The sequence below is a fragment of the Natrix helvetica genome (genome assembly GCF_964273705.1).
Source record: "Natrix helvetica genome assembly, chromosome: 13".
NCBI classification, from domain to species: Eukaryota; Metazoa; Chordata; class Lepidosauria; order Squamata; family Natricidae; genus Natrix; species Natrix helvetica.
This window is the reverse complement of record NC_138557.1, coordinates 16,881,663-16,899,334: the sequence shown is the minus strand read 5'-3', so window position 1 is coordinate 16,899,334 and position 17,672 is coordinate 16,881,663. Positions and strand designations below refer to the sequence as shown.

Here is a 17,672-nt window from a genome sequence, read left to right as displayed (position 1 = left end):
GGGCTGCTGGCCTTGCTGCCTCTTCTCTACATTTTATCATAGTTATGTGTGCAATGGAGTTATGGTGTCAGGAGGCTGAAATGCTGCACTGCACAAAGCTACCAAGGAGCAACTCGGGGGAGACAAAGCATGTGGGGAAATCTGGGAGTTGAAGTCCACAAGACTTAAAGTTGCCAAGGTAGGATGCCCTGATATACAAGACTGTATGTAAAACCGAGTGTGAGCAAATTTTGTGTGGTTCACCTGGAAATCACTCGCTTGACTTTTGCCCCTTTTAAAAAATGGAGCATAAGTTTCATCATCCCCAGAAAAGAGTTTGCTAACTGACGTTATTCACTGCAGGGCAAGGAAGGCACCTTGAGGCATGTTAACACCTGGCCGAATGCCTCTTTTGCTATTTGCTTGCTGTGTTACTAAACCACTAGTAAGAAATCGCTACTGTTAATTCCCTAAAGGGAACCTGCTAGGAAGCCTGAAAGGCAAAGGGTTCCATGAAGTATCGCTTGGTTGTGTAACTCTTAATGACAGACAAACTTCTCAGTGATACCAAGAGTCCACCTGCCCCACCTGCCTACATCAGCATGAAACTGCTGTGGGAGGCAGAGCTGTAAACACCAATTTCAGAGGTCAGCATCGGCATAATCCATTACCCCAAATGGATCCCTGGATGGGTAAGTAAACACAACAGGCTTAAGCTGATTATCCAGACAACCTTGTCTGCATTTAGGCAAAAGTCTATCGCAAACTCCAGCAAGGGGTCCTTGGTGCTCCCAGAGCTCGCTCAGAGACCACCAAGGACCCTCGTTTCAACCCTGAGCTACAAATATTCTCCTTTATTAATCTCCAATCAATGTAACAGGATAGAAAGTCTGCTCACTCGAATCCCAATTCAAGACTCCTAATTTGAATGCACAATGAAGCTTGTTTAATTCTGAACTCAGCAATCAGAGTTTCTGCACTGCTGGATGGCTTGGTATGGGCTATGTAAGCCTATGTAAGACCTGTAGTTTAGTTAGCAAGTTTTGACCAAACAAACCATGAATTACTGCAACATGCAAGCTCAATCAATGACATCTTTTGAGAGAACCGCTTTGTTTATGATTTCATTCCAGCTACTTGGTTCAGTTGCTCTAAGGCTAAAAAGATATGTGATAACTTAGAAAAACCGTAAACTATAAAACAGTGACACTAAGGCAGGGGTGTCCAAACTTGGCAACTTTAAGACTTGTGAACTTCAACTCCCAGAATTCTGGGAGTTGAAGTGCACAAGTCTTAAAGTTGCCAAGTTTGGACACCCCTGCACTAAGGGATCTCTCCGCCCCCCCCGCCCCCCCAATATATGAAGTTCTATAGGACCAGTACATTACAACTTGTAATCTTTTAAACAAAAAGATTTAATAAAAACAGAATTGTTTTCTATGGCAGTGGAAGATCAATTTTTATAGAAGGGAATAAGTTATATATTATATTTTGGTTGTATAATTTGTTAAAGTATTTCATATATTTATATATAATAGTACGAATACCAAGTTTTACCAACTTTTAGCAGGCTGATAAGTAAGTGTGTTAATCTTTATTTTCCTGATTGTTTTAATTTGTTTTTCCCATATCCCCCCCCCCAAATCTGAATCTTTGTACAGTACCTTTTTATTAAAAAGATTAAAAGTTGTAACTGATTGGCCTAATAAAATTTGATACATAAGGAATACCACATCCTACCCCCTCCCACAAAAATTCATTCCCCAAATTATAAATTTTTCAATTTTACTCTGTTGTTTGTCCAGCTGTTTATCCAACAGGACAATGTATTAAGAAGATAAGTTTAGTGTCATGATTAAGGCACCAGACTAGAAATCGGGAGACCTTGAATACAAAGCCAAACCTTGGGCCAGCCACTCTCTCGGCCCAAGGAAGGAGGCAAAGGCAAACTGCTGAAAAAACCTTGTCAAAAGAACTGCAGGGACTTATTCAGGGCATCTCTGAGAATCAGAGGTAATTGAACAGAAAAAAAATACAGGTAGTCCTCAACTTACAGCCACATTTCTGTTGTTAAGTGAGACATTTGTTGTGAGTTTTGCCTCATTTTACGACCTTTCTTGCTAAAGTTGTTAAGTGAATCACTGAGGTTGCTAAGTTAGTAACATGGTTGTTACATGAATCTGGTTTTCCCTCTTGACTTTGCTTGTCAGAAGGTTGCAAAAAGTGATCACATGACTCGGGGTCATAAGGATGAAGCAGTTGCCAAGCAGCTGAATTTTAATCACATGACCACGGGGACGCTATAAAGGCCGTGAGTGAGAAAAATGGTCATGTCACTTTTTTCAGTGCCATTGTAACTTTGAATGGTCATTAAATGAACTGCTTGAAGTCGAGGACTACCTGTACAGACAGAATCACTCTCATAATTCCTGGGAACCCCCAAGAGGACTGGTGAGGTCCTAGAAAACTGGAGAAGGCAAATGTCACCCAATATACAAGAATGAGGACCAGGAAACTACAGGCCTGTCAGCTTTATGCCTTTACTGGGCAAGTTCCTTAATTAGATTATTAAATAAATTGGTTATAGCTCCTCAACATTCTCCAATTTTATTAGTAATTTCTCCAAAGTGCTAGAATGAGGTCCTGAACAAAAGGAATGTTCATTTCATTGACAATGATCATATGATAAGGAATTTTTGGAGAGTGGTTTTTAAGAAATTAAATTTATTTATTTACCAGGAAAACAATAATATTCCTTAGGACTATTAAACAGCTTGCCTCCTGAAACATAACTTCAAAAAAGCTCATGGTATTTTGCATTATGCAAGAACTGTACATGGGAGTGGGTGGCTGGAATAGATTTAAGTTTTAATAATGAATGTTTGCAAAATTAGAATATGTAGACAAGTATACATTTTCATAAATTTTACAGATCAAAAGAAATAACAGTAAAAACCTCCCTCCCGCTCAAGCTTTCCATAATTATGGAAACGATTTCACTTTTACTGTAAAACTGCATAACTGAGGATACTGAATCAGTGTTTACCTTTCATTGTTTTCAATAATTAAATAGATTTTTAAAAATCACTTTGTTCCTTGGCAACAATAGGATCTGTGGTAAAACCATGACTTAAATAAGATGAAGGTTTTTCTGGGCTTTGGCTGCAATCACAGCACTTGCATCACTCTTGGTAGGAGGAGAAACTGATCTGGTAAACTTAGCAAGGATCAACCAGGTGGCCTCTGGAACCGGGTAAGGGGAAGGCTGCGGCAAAACCTGCATTAGAGACTAAACAACCTAAGTAATTGGAAAACTGCAGAAGGAATTTGCATGGTGCTAAACACATCCAGCCTCAGGACTTAATCAACACTCAATGGAGTACTTCTGCTGCTCAGTACCTTCAAATAATAATGGCCTTGATATTCTCAAATGCTTTATTAAAGCCAATTTATACAGTAGGTCTACATAATATCAGGCAGCATTTTGGCTCGGTAGTTAAGATGCTGGGCTGGTCATCTGGAAAGCCAACAGTGCAGGTTCAAGAAGCAAGCACCACTCAGCCGGGTGAGCTCCCGTCCTTACCTCAGCACCTGCCAACCTAGCAGTTTGAAAGCAAGCAAATGCGAGTAGAGAAATAGGTACCACTTTGGTAACAGCGCTCCGTGACATCACGGTGACCGCAGAAACGTCTTGGGAGAGCGCTGGCTTAAGGGCTTTGAAACAGAGATGAGCACCATCCCTTAGAGTTGGCAACGACAAGCGGAGTAAAATCTGCAGGCACTCCTTTATCTTTTTTTACTTACAGAATATCATTACAATATAAATACTTAGAATTTATGGGTATATTTTCATTAACATCATGCACGATGAACTAGCCCCAGTCCAATATTTAAAATGCAGAAGCAAATTTGTACATTATAACCATCATGGTTTATTTAATCATTGTTTATTCAAAGGACTGGAACCTGACTAAGAGCACACAACCTGTTAAAATCACACTATGGCTCCAGGAAATTCATGAACTTACTAGCCGTTACATAGATAGCTGCTTCAAATATTTCAGAACTAACAATATAGCTAACTTTAAAAAAATATTGAGAAGGAAAACAATGGAATTATTCAGCAGTCAGGCAAACTATTTCAATTTTTTTTTCTGTAAACACAACCATTGTTTATTAGCAAGGCTGATCAAGAAATTCTTGGTAATTAGCTCTGCAATCTTTCCCATTATGGAAAAGATACAATACAATACAATAGCAGAGTTGGAAGGGACCTTGGAGGTCTTCTAGTAGATTCTACATGAACAGAACATGCTTTTGTGTTTGAGGCCGAAGTTAATAACCTTGGACTGTCACTTGCCACAAAAGCTGATACAGTCCCCCCCCCCCCCACTTCAAAATCAAAGGGTGCATCATCAACAGAAGGAAAAGTAGGTTCCCTTTTGATGGAGCTAAGTGGGAAGGGAAAAAGCCCCAAAGCTGAAATCAAATGTGATTATGCAGCTCTCAATTGCCAGAAGAACACCTAATAAAAGCAAGGTCTCCTCTTCCAGGTAAGATTCAGACTGCCCTCATCTCTCTGTGCTACACACACATACACACAAACAGCTAACAAAAAGAAAGGAACACCTACGTGGTCTGATTCTAGCATCAACAGACGCCCAAACCCTACCACTCAAAGACTCTGCTAGAAGCAAATTCAAAGCTAGAAATGTTCAGGTTCATTTCCATTTCCTCCTGCCCTGCGAAGCTTTAAACAATCAGAGCCAGTCAATTCAGAACTTGTATGGTGGCATCTCATCTTGAAAGAGGAAGATCATGAAAAATAAGCATGACAAGACAGTGAAGTGTAATGAAATAATCCAATCAGAAAGAGAAGCTTAACATAGTTTTTTCTTCATGGATTATTTGAAGGGACGGGATAAAAGCAGAGCTGGAAAACAACGCATTTGCCCAGAGTGAAAATCTGTCATTACATTATCAGGTATGAATCTTGAAAAACAATGCCCGAGAAGCCAAATCAAGCCTTGGTCAAATTACAAACAGAACTGTCAGATCACACACAAAATGGGGAAGGAAAACAAGAGTTAAGTAGCTGACACACCACACCAAATCTGGCATCTGAAGTGTTTTACAGCTTTAAATAAAACACTCCGCTGACCGGCTCTTCATTTTGATACCCAAATGCACAGGGATTGAAAAGGGCTGGAACATCTTTCAGCCCAGCTAACTTGAATATCCAGACACTCCAATCTTTAAATTTGTAAGAAACAGCTGCTGTAAGTGATGAAGACGAAAAGGTTTTGTTTCCTTTTCTTTGCATTTTCTCCCAATGGAGAAGAGTTGCCCGCAAAACTTTCTGTAAAGATTGCATTTATATCCAAACTTTCATGCAAGGTGTTCAAACTTGTACGCAGGGCCCCTTTTAATCTTATTAATTGTATTACACTAGAAAGCTTACACTAAGAGCGTGATTAGCACAAGGTCACCCAATAAATGTTCTGCTAGGGGAAATTCAGCACTCCCAGTGCAAGCCCAACAGCTGAGCACCCAGCAATTTTTACTTAAATGTGCAGAGCAAAGGGGCACTTTTATATGGGAAAGCAGCATGGAAGAAAGAAACATCTTGCCAATCTCAGTACTTCTCCCCAGTGACTTCTGGTTCTGAGTTAGACCGAGTTATACTTTTTATTTAAAAAAAAAGAGAGAGAAAGGGGTTGAACCTGTTGAGCTTTCTAACTTCAAATCCTAATTACATACCATTTGCACATGTAGAGAAACCTTGTTTTATTAAATCTCCACTCTTATTAAATTAATTTACTTAGATCCCAGTGTGGTACAATCCATTTTTAAATCACAGATAAAAGCAAAGCAAAGGGTCCCAGTAAGCTAAGATTTGCTTTCACTCTCTAAACTTGTTTCAGTCAAAACCAAATGTATTGTCAATGGAGTTTGTCAGGTGACCCACACTGCACAAAAATCAACAGAAATGGTTCCAAGAGCCGAAATATCTATGTCTGTTCAGGATTAAGTCTGCTGAAGTTAACCAAGCCTGTGTGAGGTAGCTGGAGGGAAAAACTGCAGCTTTTAAGTCACAACAAATGAGCGGCTGTCAGTGGAAAATCTGGCTCAGCATTTCTCACCCGTGGCAATTTCCCAAGCCAGCATGGGGAATTCTGGAAGTTAAAGTCCACACATCTTCAAGTTGCCAGGCTTGAGAAAAACTCACCCAGGCCATTGATAAACACGAGAGCTCCTGATTCCACTGCTACCAACTATGAGGGACGCCAGCATCCAGCAGCCTTTAGTCTCCTTTCTCATACTTTCTCAAGTGCCATCTTCTTAGCTTCTTACAAAGTTTCTATATTCTGAAGAAGGACACATCCTCCATGCCTTTATCAACATCTGCATCAGCTTCTTTTTATCATTAACCTCTGTGTTGCGGCACAACTTTCTCTCTGCCAAGGAATTACAATATATTTCTGAAATCCTGGCTTATAGCATTAGCATTTAGACTCCTATACCACTTCACAGTGCTTCTACAGCCCCCTCTAAGCGGTTTACAAGTCAGCCTCTTGTGTCCCCAACAATCTGGGTCCTCATTTTACCCACCTCAGAAGGACGGAAGGCTGAGTCAACCTTGAGGCTGGTGAGATTTGAACTGTCAAACTGCAGGCAGTCAGTAGGAGTAGCCCGCAGTACTGCACTCTAACCACTGCACCGCTGCAGCTCCTTTATTATCCTTTCTCACTAGCTAAATGCTGCAATAATACATTTGAGATTTTTTTCACAAAAAGATGTTATAATTTATAAACGCCTATATTGTCATTTTTCAGTTCTACTCTTTTTAAGTCAACATTTAATTTTTAGTTTACATTCTTAGAATTCACAATTAACAAAATGATCTTTAAAGGGGAGAAGGAGCTGACATTGCAACGATACGGACGTGCATTCTCGGAGCTCCGAGATCGCAGCCGATACTTTTACCACTAAGTGGTCCATCTGGACCTAAACCGTCCCGAAGAGACGGTGACAGGGAAGAGTATGTCTTGCTGATATCAGGGGCATCGCAAGGTCCCTGATTTATCCAAGAGAATCTCTTCTAGCTGGCGATAGAAGCGCAACCCCAAGCTGCTGAAGTCGGGACAGCTCCGTGACCAGAGGAAAGCAGGAAAGGGAAAGTGTGTCCACTTGGTGAGGAAATTTTATTTTTTACAAAAGAGACTGCCCAAAAAAGATTACAACCAAATTAAACTTGTAAAGAAAAGAAAATAAGCGGCAAATTTAAGCTATTTTGGACAGTGTGTTATCCTTTTTTTAAACTGTCTTCTATGGATGGAAGTTTTGCAAACACTTCCTACTTTTTAAAGTGAAAGTATTGGCTTTTCTTCTTCTACTTTTTTTTAACCTATGGATTAAATCTTTTTTTTTTTTTTTCACAATACTGGCTTGGATGGAGTTTTTTTCTTTTTATTTTGTTCCATTTAAGAGCCTTGTTTCTTTTAAGCTTGGAATATAAAGAGGATATAAAAGGAAAATAAAGAGAGCAGTAACATCAGAAGGAAAAGAAGTTACACTGCCACTTGGAGGTTGGAGGCTGAGTTCTGGAAATATTTTTCTCTCTTTTTTCTCTAATCATTTTGACCTTGCACTTCAAAGGTTTTAGCTTGCAAAGAGATAAGATGGGTTGTTTATGCAGGTGCCCTTTGGATGTCTCTTTGGCAGCGAGAGAGAAGTGAAAAACAAAGCTTTGTTTTCCAACTAGAGTGGCAGTGTTTATAAATTGGACAATGACACAATACCAAGAAGAAACCATAACATTACAACAGATTATGTTTGCAATTCAAAAATTATTAGAAAGATCAGAGAGAATTGAGAAGAAATGGGAAAATATAGATGGTAATATAGCAAAATTCGATGAAATTGAAGATAGCCAGCTAATGGAAAAAGTGGAGGTTAGAGTCTCAAAAACCCAAAGGAAAAATGAACAGAGGCAAGATAACTGTGGATATTGACAGTGATCTGAGCGTGGTTGGAAATGGAAAGAATGGAACATGGAAAGGGAAGAGAGATGGAAAGGAGCCCTACCTCAGATTTCAAGGTATAGAAGGAGAAAAAAAGAGAAGAATTGATGAATTTAAGGAGAGGAACTTTGACAAAAGCATTACTGATAATCAAAGATAAGCTGATTAAAGAAGCTGATGGAGGGTTTCGAGAATTTATAAGACATGCAACAAGCAACAAGGTGCGAAGAGAAGTCCACACAAAGTTGATTAAGGAAATAAGCAGAAGATTAATCCCACATAAGGCAAAAGAAATAAGATTGTACTACTACTGGAAAGACACTGGTTGAGATATGAAAACTATTAACAAAATACTAGCTAAGTAGTTAAAATTAGAGCTGTTAAAAATAAATTGATAATGGATATAGCTAGATAGATAATTGATAATGATATAATGTATACATATGTATTGGTTTGACAAGAGAAAATTTGGTATAAATTTGTAAATGGTGACCATGAAAGAAAGTTTAGAAATTTTGTTATGTATGAAAGCCTATAATATCGAAATTGGATTGATCATGGATATAGTTAGATAAATAATTGATAATGATATAATGTATACATATAGGTTCGACAAGAGGAAATTTGGTATAAATTTTAAATGGTGACCATGAAAGGAAGTTCTGAAACTTAGTTATGTATGAAAGCCTATAATATTGAAATTGGATATAAATTGTAAAGTGATTAAGAAAGGAGGTTTAGAAACTTTGTTATCAAATATAATTAATTTTAATTTAGAACGTTTCACAAAGATAGAATGTTGTGGGATATTGAAAATAGACAATGGAATGCCATTATGTGGTTTTGCTTTGAATTTTGGAATATTTGTTATAAAGGGATGTTAAAACAACTATAGTCATATGAAGGATGAGGTATGATGATAGTAATATATATAAATATATTTGATGTAAAATATATAATTTGATATGGATTATAGGTGATGACTGTGGAAGGGATGCACGAAAGTTCTTTGTAACCAATTGACACACTTTTTATAATTTGTAATGGAATATGTTTTTATGGTGTTTGTTGTGTCTTGTTTGTTTGTGTCTATTCAAAAATAAAAACATTTAAAAAAAGATCTTTAAAGAGAGAAAAAAATGAGGGGGGGGGGAAGGGGTATGTCTCCATATTCTTGTATAAAAATAACCAAATACAACTAACAATAAAATATTTTTTTCAATTTACAGGATTGCTTATCTCACTTCTGGATAATGGACGCAGTTAAAAATATGAGTAAAACAAAAAAATATAATGATACAAATATAACAAAGGGAAAAGCAAAAAAGGGATGGAAAAAAACCAACCATAATCCAGTTTCGTAGTCCCACCGCTCAGGCTTCCTGCTGCAGGAGATTCTCACTTACCATCCGCTTGTTCAGTGACTGTCCATACTTGTGACGAGTGGGTATTTTACGAACGGTCCCCAAAGTTCCGGCCTTCACAGGCCAATCTTGGTCACGGGATCATAATTTGGGTGCTGAGCAACTGGCGCTCACAATGGTTGCAGGGCCCCACAGTCACCAGGCTGCCATGTGCAGCCTTCCCAGCTGGCTCCCCATAAGCAGAACCAGTGGGGTGGCCAGGAGTCCCTCTGATGACCCCCCCCAGGCTCCCTCTTCTCCTGCTGCCCTGTGGGCGCCCCTCCCCCAGCCTTGCTGTGCTCTGGTGCCTGGCCTGCCTCGAGCCTCCCCCCACAGAAACTCCCCCCCTTTCCCTGGGGCTTTATGGTGCTTCCTGCTTAACGACTGACCCGTGTGCCTTGGGGTTATGACAACAATTGGGGCTGCCGGGATTGTTGCCACCCAGCAATGTGGTCATGTGACACCACGCTTTAGGGCCTCACTGTTTTGCAAGGGCAATCCTGGTCCCGACTGTGTCATAACCCAAGGACTTCCTGCTCTCCCGACCTTCTGCCTCAGGGAACAGCCAGGTTTTAAGGGCTTTCTGAAAGGCCAGTGGGGTCAGGACTGCTTTAACCTTATGTGGGGAGGGAGCAAAGGGCAAAGGCAGCAAGACAACCAGGACCCTCCTAGATAACCTTTTAAAATAATAGATGGGACTTGGACCTGCCTTTTCTGCTGGGCAGGATGTGGCAGGCAAAGGTCACTGGAGAGAGATGGGCCTAGGAAGGGCAACTAGCATTTTGAACTGTACCTGCCAGCCTATTGGGGGCCAGTGCAGCTTACGGAGCAGGGTGAAATGCGGGTGTTCCAAGGCACACCCATAATTGCTTGTTCTGGGCCAAGTTCTTCAGAGACGGCCCACAGAAATCCACCTGGGTGTAACCCACACAGTGGCTGAACTCACAGCCCTAGAATACTCTCCATCTCCTCGGGAGTATCAGAACGAACCTCAGATAACACTGTGAGACCGGGCTTTAGTCAACTCCATAAAGCCTTCTTCAAAGCCAGAGTTCATCCTGGCCATGGTGGTGGTGCAGTGGTTAGAATGCAGTATTGCAGGCAAACTCATTGCTCGCTCCAGGAGTTCGATCCTGACTGGCTCAAGGCTGACTCAGCCTTCCCTCCTTCCAAGGTCGGTAAAATGAAGAGCCAGCTTGTTTGGGGCAAGATGCTGACTCTGTGAACGGCTTAGAGAGGGCTGTAAAGCACAGTGAAACAGTATATAAGTCTAAGTGCTATGGATAGTGCTATCCTGGAGCAAATCCAAGCAACTTTCTTCAATAGATACATAATGCATTCCCAATGGCCCTACAAATGAATCTCTGGCTCCCCTTCCCAAGGAGAATCCAGGTCAATTGGAAGAGGGCTACTGGAAACCTATCAGCAGATGCAATAAAGATGGAAAAGCGGCAAGAGATATCACCGTCAGCGGATCGACCATCTCTTAACCTATTTCATCTGATATCAAATAAACCCCACCTCCCTGTGAGAGGCAGCAGCCCTGGAAAACGTGAAGGCAACCAGGAAGTGATCTGACCCTAACACGGAAGGACAACAGTCTCCCCAACTCCAGATCATGTCGCCACTGTCCTGATAGGAAGACCAAGTCCAGACTTTCACCCTCATTGTGTGTGGTGCCCTCAAAGTCCTTGGCCGGTCCATGAGTGTCATGGGTGGCCATAACACCTGGGCCACTTCCAACTCTACCAGAGAAGGCAGACTGAAGTCACCCAGACCATAACCTTGGGGAACTCCACCGCCACCCTGGAGTTGAGGAGCTCAGGTAGGGCAGATGCTTTGCAGAAAGGAAGCAGTTATAGCAGCAACAATCCCAACTGAACTCTTCAGCCCAATTTCACGTCCAGCTATTAATAGGGCAGCATCTCTGAACACCTCTCCAATGTCCTCATACAAACAAAAGCTATTGACTCCAACTATACTCCTCGTGCCATGTTGGGGTGAAAAAACCCTGGTTAATAAATAAACAAATTAGATAGCAATACTCACAAGTTCAAAAATCAGAATAGGGACAATTACAAATCAAAAGTTCTGTGGAATAAATTATTTTTACAATTTTCTTCTATGATATTAACTAAACCTTGGAAGGAAACTATTCCAAAGTGAAGCAGCTGCTATAGAGAATATATATATATACAGTAGCTCAAATAGGAGACCTTGAGCGTCTCAGAACAGGCTGTTCTGTCTGCAGTAAGTGAAGCTGAAAACAATACTTTATCGATCAAATAAGTGTATGTATACTAGCAATAAATGAATCTTAAATAACAATCAAAACAATATAATATAAATAAGAGAATGGGAGAATGCACCAAAATCTCAGATACAATGCAACCATCTTATCTTGTGGGCTCCTCATTCCCAAGGGATTCCCAAGGGTGCTGAAAAAAATACGTTTTGAAGGATTTCCTGAAGGACAAGTGAGTCAAAGCTAATTCACTCCAGAGGGAAATGATGTTCCTTGGATAGGGTGCTACAGCAGAAAAGGATTTTCTCCTGGGCCATCCCATCAAATGTATTCTTTTTAGCAAGCGGGACCTGTAACATGCCATTCCTGCCACAACTGATATGCTTAACCATAGAGAGGTAGTCCTTCAAATAACCTGTCCTCAAGGCAGGCAGGGATTTAAAGGTAAAAAAAAGAACACCATTGTAATGGAATGTGTGCCTGATCTTGGAGAAACAGGAAAGATGCTGCCTAGGAAACAATCAGAGAAGAGAGAGGTAGGCGCCCCCGGTCGAAGGATCCACCCTAAGGGATCGGCTGGTTAAAAGTGCAGGTGAGAAGTTCAGGCTTGCAAAATTGTGTTACTGTAGCTTTACAATAAAGTAGAATTCCTTCATCTAGCCTTGTTTCTCTCTGGGAAGACTGACGCCATGAATTGGACCAATCTGTGAGTAAACTGGCGACCAATGTAGATTATGGAACAGAGGCACAAATATGCCCTTGTCCTAAAGGGACACATAACTGCCCCAGCTGCCATATTTGCACATGTTCCATTCGGTCAGATCCATTATTAGGCTTCCTCCATTAGCACACCAGCAATTTTTCCTGTTGATTTCCCCCTTCTGTTGATCTGTTGAGGTAAATTGTGGGTGACTTTTGTCTCAGGTACTCTCGGTCGGTACCAGATCATTTCAATAAAACTGCATTTATACCCAGTTTGTTCATGGACAAGTGAAGTGGACTTGGGATGTAATTCACTGAAGAACTTCCAGGACCTTGTTCAGGAGCAGTCGCGTGGTCTCCGGCTGCCTCTGACTTCCAAAGTTTGACCAAGAACCCGATGGGACTGCCTACCAGATTGCTGGGGAAATCCACACAGCCCCATCAGAGTTCATCCACTTCCACAAAGTGTCTGGTGTGGATCAATGTAATCAGCCACCTCCCTGGAAGCAGAAAGCCTCACTGGGACTAGGAAGTGACCCGTGTCTAAAGCAAAAGATTAATAGCAATGCCCTTTGTCTTGAGATCACAAGCCGGTTGCTACAAGGTAAAACGAGTCAAGCCAGAGATTATATGGGGAAAAGCAAATGAAGACCAAGAATGCCTGTCCTCCACAGATCCTGAAATCTGTATTGGAAGGATGGTCAATACCTGTCCAACAATGAAAACCACATGGTCACAATGGGATCTTCTAGATAGCAAAGTGGGCAGTTCACAATTAGAGTCCCCAACATGTTCTCCTATGCTGACACCTCTAAAATAGAGTCCTGGGTCAAAGCCAACTTATTCCTGAGAATCATCCCACCCATCCCCTTCTCACACAGAGAGACCTTAAGAGTTGTAGCTGCTAAAAGACCCAAAGGACAGAAAAGAGCATTTCAGGGAACATCCTGTCTACACCACATAATAAATGGTTGGTTCTACATGCCAGGCCCAATTCACTTATCCATGACCAAATTGTGTGTACCGTATTAGGTACCAGATAATGTATTAGGTACATTATCTGGTACAGACCAAGAGTACCACGAGACTAAAGTCACCAGCAGTCCAACTTCCTAGATCCAAGCATGGGGTTGAAGAGCAGGAGGAGGTCAGCAAAATATCCCTCGTGACATTCCTGTAAAATGGGAAGCCCAGTGCTCCCTTTCCCCACTATTTACAGTCCAGATTTGCTCTTTCATCTTCTGTGGTAACAACAAAGATACTACCAGTTTCCAGGACCTCTTACAGGACCTATGGAAGCTGTGAAACAGGTTCTACAAAGTTCTCCTGCAATCTGCCCTCATTCATTTGGTTCAAAAATTTTATGAACCCTGCATCTTCCACACCCTCTTAGCAACAAAGTAATTACAGATGGTATGGAGAGATACCGTTGGACACATCATTGTCAATTTATTTCAAGTAGCTTAATTTGAGAAGAAACAATGGGATCTCTTGATCTTGTCAGCACAATAACTAAGTAGAAATAAGCTTCACTTAAAACTAAATTATTCAGGTCATTCTAAGGTATGCCAAGCTCACCAAATTTAGCACATTGAGAGTTGGTTTGGAAGATTTTTTCTCCTAATGGGTGGGAGGGCAAGGGAGAATGGTTAGTTAAACTGAAACTGATAAAAACCCCTCCTTAATTTTTCACTTAAAGCTGAAATACATTTTTGTAAATCTTATTTTAATCCTGAATATGCTTACTTACAAATTCATAAGAATATATACAGATTTTTAAGTGCATGCTATTTTCCTGGCCAAGATATGTTAATACAAATGAATGCAGAGTGATATCTCCTACTAAATGCTTTCAATAAATTAAACCCGAAACAGAAGCGTTTTATGACTGCAGGCAAAGGTTCCCTAACCCTACCTTAATTACATAAGGCTGTAGTAATCAAAGGTTACTTTAAATTATATACATTTCACTGTTCCCTACATTCATTCAAAATTTCCACCCCTTTTGCTCAAATGGAATACTGTATCTGTAGCATTTGTATGTTTTCAACATTTATTCAATTTAAATTTAAATTTAATTTTATATTCAAACTCTCAGTTTAGACAATATGACTTATAAAATAGAAAAGAAACTGGCAGCAGGCGGGCAGTAAAATTAGCCTTTCCACTAATTGGAAAGTGACCGAGAGATTGAAATCTAGAGCAGGATGTCCCTGCCTCAAATTCCTCCTCCATCACTTTTCATCAGCAAACAATTTATTTAGTTGTGAAATAAAATAAGATACAAAATATGAAAGTAAATAGGAAAGCAGTGGGGGTGGGGAGGTGGGGGGAAGAAAAGTGAGGAAGGATTGGGAAAAAGAAAAAGAAGTTGATTTCCAACTTTCTCTGTTGCAGTAAAGCATTAACATAAAACCACATAATAATAATCTTGCCGCTCTCCCCCACTTCTTTTCAACAGGGCTATCAATAACAGCCCTTTATCTGTAGTAAGGTAATATAGATACAGATAGTTTTTGATTTACGGCCACAATTGAGCTGAATTTTTTTCTTACTAAGTGAGGCAGTTGTTAAGTGAATTTTGCCCCATTTTTGCCTTTCTTGCCATCTACTTGTCTTTAGTCTTTACTATATGGTAGACAAATTTTGGGTCCCTTCCTTGAAACCTGTTGGGACTTGGAAGGTGTGCCTTTTCTGTGGAGGTACCTGTCCTTTGGAACGATTTCCCCCATCTCCCTTTCCTGCGCTGTTGCTTTTATCTTGGTTTGTTTCCTCTTTTAAGCAACCCAGAGTCCCATTGTTTGAGTTAGGGAGCCATATAAATTCTTTACATGTTATCTTCAATTTGGCTGAGAAAGAAAGGCTTATCTGAAAGCAATTAGTGCAGTGGAAAGTCGATTATTTTCAACAGATGATTTACATGAAATTTATTCAGTAGCGCTACAGAAAGAGATTGCCATTATTTTGCTTATTTGTCAAGTTTAAAATACTGCTCAGCTCTCTAAATTCTCCTCTTTCTTTAGGTTTCCAATCTAGCCTAACAGCATGGTTTCGTGATTATCTCCCATGCAAGTACTAATCAGGTCTGATTCTTTCAAACTAAGCCAGGTGCTCTCTGTTATTGGCACATTGTGTGTGTGTGTGCGTACCTGCGCCTTCCTTCAATACAGACTCAACACTTGGCAATTGTTTGAAGAAGTCCTCCTAGTTTTCTTTGCAACATTTTTGGAAGTGGCTTGCCTGGTGCCTCCTTTCTAACCCAGAAACAAGAGGGACCACCCCAAAGCCACCCAGCTGACTTTGTGCCTAATGCAGACTTAGAACAGAGTCTCCTGGTTTCTACAGTGGGGGCTTTTACCACTACGCCAATTTGGCTCTCTCCATTTAAACGAGGTCAACTCAAAGCATCAGAGTCCACACACTTCCCACTTCCTCTGATTTAGATTTCTGTATTTAACAACCTCTCTACTCAGCAGGCTGAAATACTGGACGGAGGTAATGCACAACATTCTGCAGTGCTACAGGAAACCGAAGATGGAAATAAGACTACCCAGCTCAAGGGTTTTCTGAAATAAAAATGAAATTTTTGACAATAACAGGTTTCTGTTCAAAGTCCTGTTTGGCAGATGCCTCTGATGAAATGACTGCAACTAATTGTAGAATGCATTTGTTAATTGCCCCAGTCAATACACAGCCCTCATTACCTCTAAATTGTTGGTTGCAGAGTTCCTGCACAGGGCTTCGAAAAACCACCAAGCCCAAGATGTCCTTATTAGGTCAACTTCACGTAATGCCTTTCATTGAAGAGACTACAAGTGCATTTAAAGTCTTGAAAGACCTTTAGCCCAGCCATTGCTTTCCCTTATGACTTTTGCCCCTGAGAGCACAAGGACCCAGGAAGGACCTTTTCTGCCAGAATCACCACCTGCCTGACGCACAATTGGAAGGTAAACTGGTGGGCAGGATAGCTTCTACGGGAGGTTCCCCCACTGCTCTCCCTTCCAACCGGTCTGCAGGATACACCGACCCACCAACTCTCCGACCCCCGTTCAGCTTGGCCTGTTCGAAGCCCAGCTAGGAAGTCCCACTTCACTCCCCACGGGAAACGCCGCCCAAGTGGGAGCACCAGGCAGTGGCGCCCACGAACCGGCCTCTCTGCCGGGACAACCCGTTTCTTGGGTTTCCCACAGCAACGCATCGAGCCCCCGGCGGGAAGGCACGGAGCCTCCTCCCGGGCCCGGGTTCGGAGCCCGTGTTCCCCAGCCCAGGAGGGGAGACAGGGGCGGGGTCGTCCCTCGCAGCCCCGGCGCCCTCACCTGCCCACCGTCTGGTTGGCCAGCTGCTTCATGCGGTTGAATTGCTTCTTCATGGTGGCGGCGGCGCCGTCGCTTCCCCGCTATTTCCGCGCCTCCCGCGCGCGACACCCGGCCCGCCTCGCCAGCGGAGCCCGCAGCGGCAGACCCGGCTTCCACCTCACTGCCCCACCGGAAGGCGCCACGACTTCCGGCTGCCGGTGCGTCACCGCCCGCCCGTCTTGCCTGCCTGCTCCAGAGCACAGGGCGGCGGCCGGAAATGCCGTCAGGGCCATAGAGAGCCAGAGGGTAGAAAGGGCGCATCCGGTGCTTTTGGAGTCTAGAGCTAGGAAAGGGGAGAGGAGTGTGCAAGGCAGGATATTCCTCCCACGTCCCGGGGGCGCTTTCTCCTTGGGCAGGGGAGTTGCGCTGCTCCTCTGATGGACGGGACGCCCGCCCAGCAGATCGAGGCGGCGGACGGCTCTGACTTGCCTGAGCGGCACATGCTCCTCCGACCGTTTCTGAGCAAGGATGCTAGCCCTTCAGGCATCGCACACAAGGGCAGCTTCCTGGGGGTGGAGGGGGAGAGGGTCACGTGGAGAAAGTTGTCCCCTCTCCTGCCTCTTCTCCTCGAGCCACATTCTTAGCCCGTTAACCCAGGGGTCCCCAAACTTGGCAACTTTAAGACTGGTGGACTTCAACTCCCAGAATTCTCCAGCCAGCATAATTTATTCTCTTGTAATCCCTTCCTCTGCAATCTCTCCACTTAGATCGAAGGTCTTCAAACTTGGCAAATTTAAGACTTGTGGATTTCAACTCCCAGAATTCTCCAACTAGTTATGCTGGCTGGAGAATTCTGGGAATTGAAGTCCACAAGTCTTAGAGTTGCCAAGTTTGAAGACTTCGGAGTTAACCAATCTTCCCAAAAATTGGGATACGCGGGGAAACAGGCTCGCTTTGCAAAGGCAGGTTGCACATGATCTTTTCAGTTAAGCATGCTTATTTAGGAAATGTTTATTTAGCAAAC

At 42.1% G+C, this 17,672-nt stretch overlaps 1 protein-coding gene across 4 annotated transcripts in view; it reads right to left on the bottom strand.

Annotated features, from left to right (window-relative positions):
- Positions 1-16,910, bottom strand: part of ARHGAP17 (Rho GTPase activating protein 17) — a 93,589-nt gene extending 76,679 nt beyond the window's left edge. For 3 of the 4 annotated variants that reach the window (XM_081965384.1, XM_081965387.1, XM_081965385.1), the window contains exon 1: positions 16,670-16,910. In XM_081965384.1, the coding sequence (XP_081821510.1) occupies positions 16,670-16,722 (53 nt within the window). In that variant the 5' untranslated portion in view covers positions 16,723-16,910. The remainder of the gene's footprint in view (positions 1-16,669) is intronic. The other variant, XM_081965386.1, reaches the window with a different exon arrangement.
- Between the last annotated feature and the right edge of the window lie 762 nt (positions 16,911-17,672).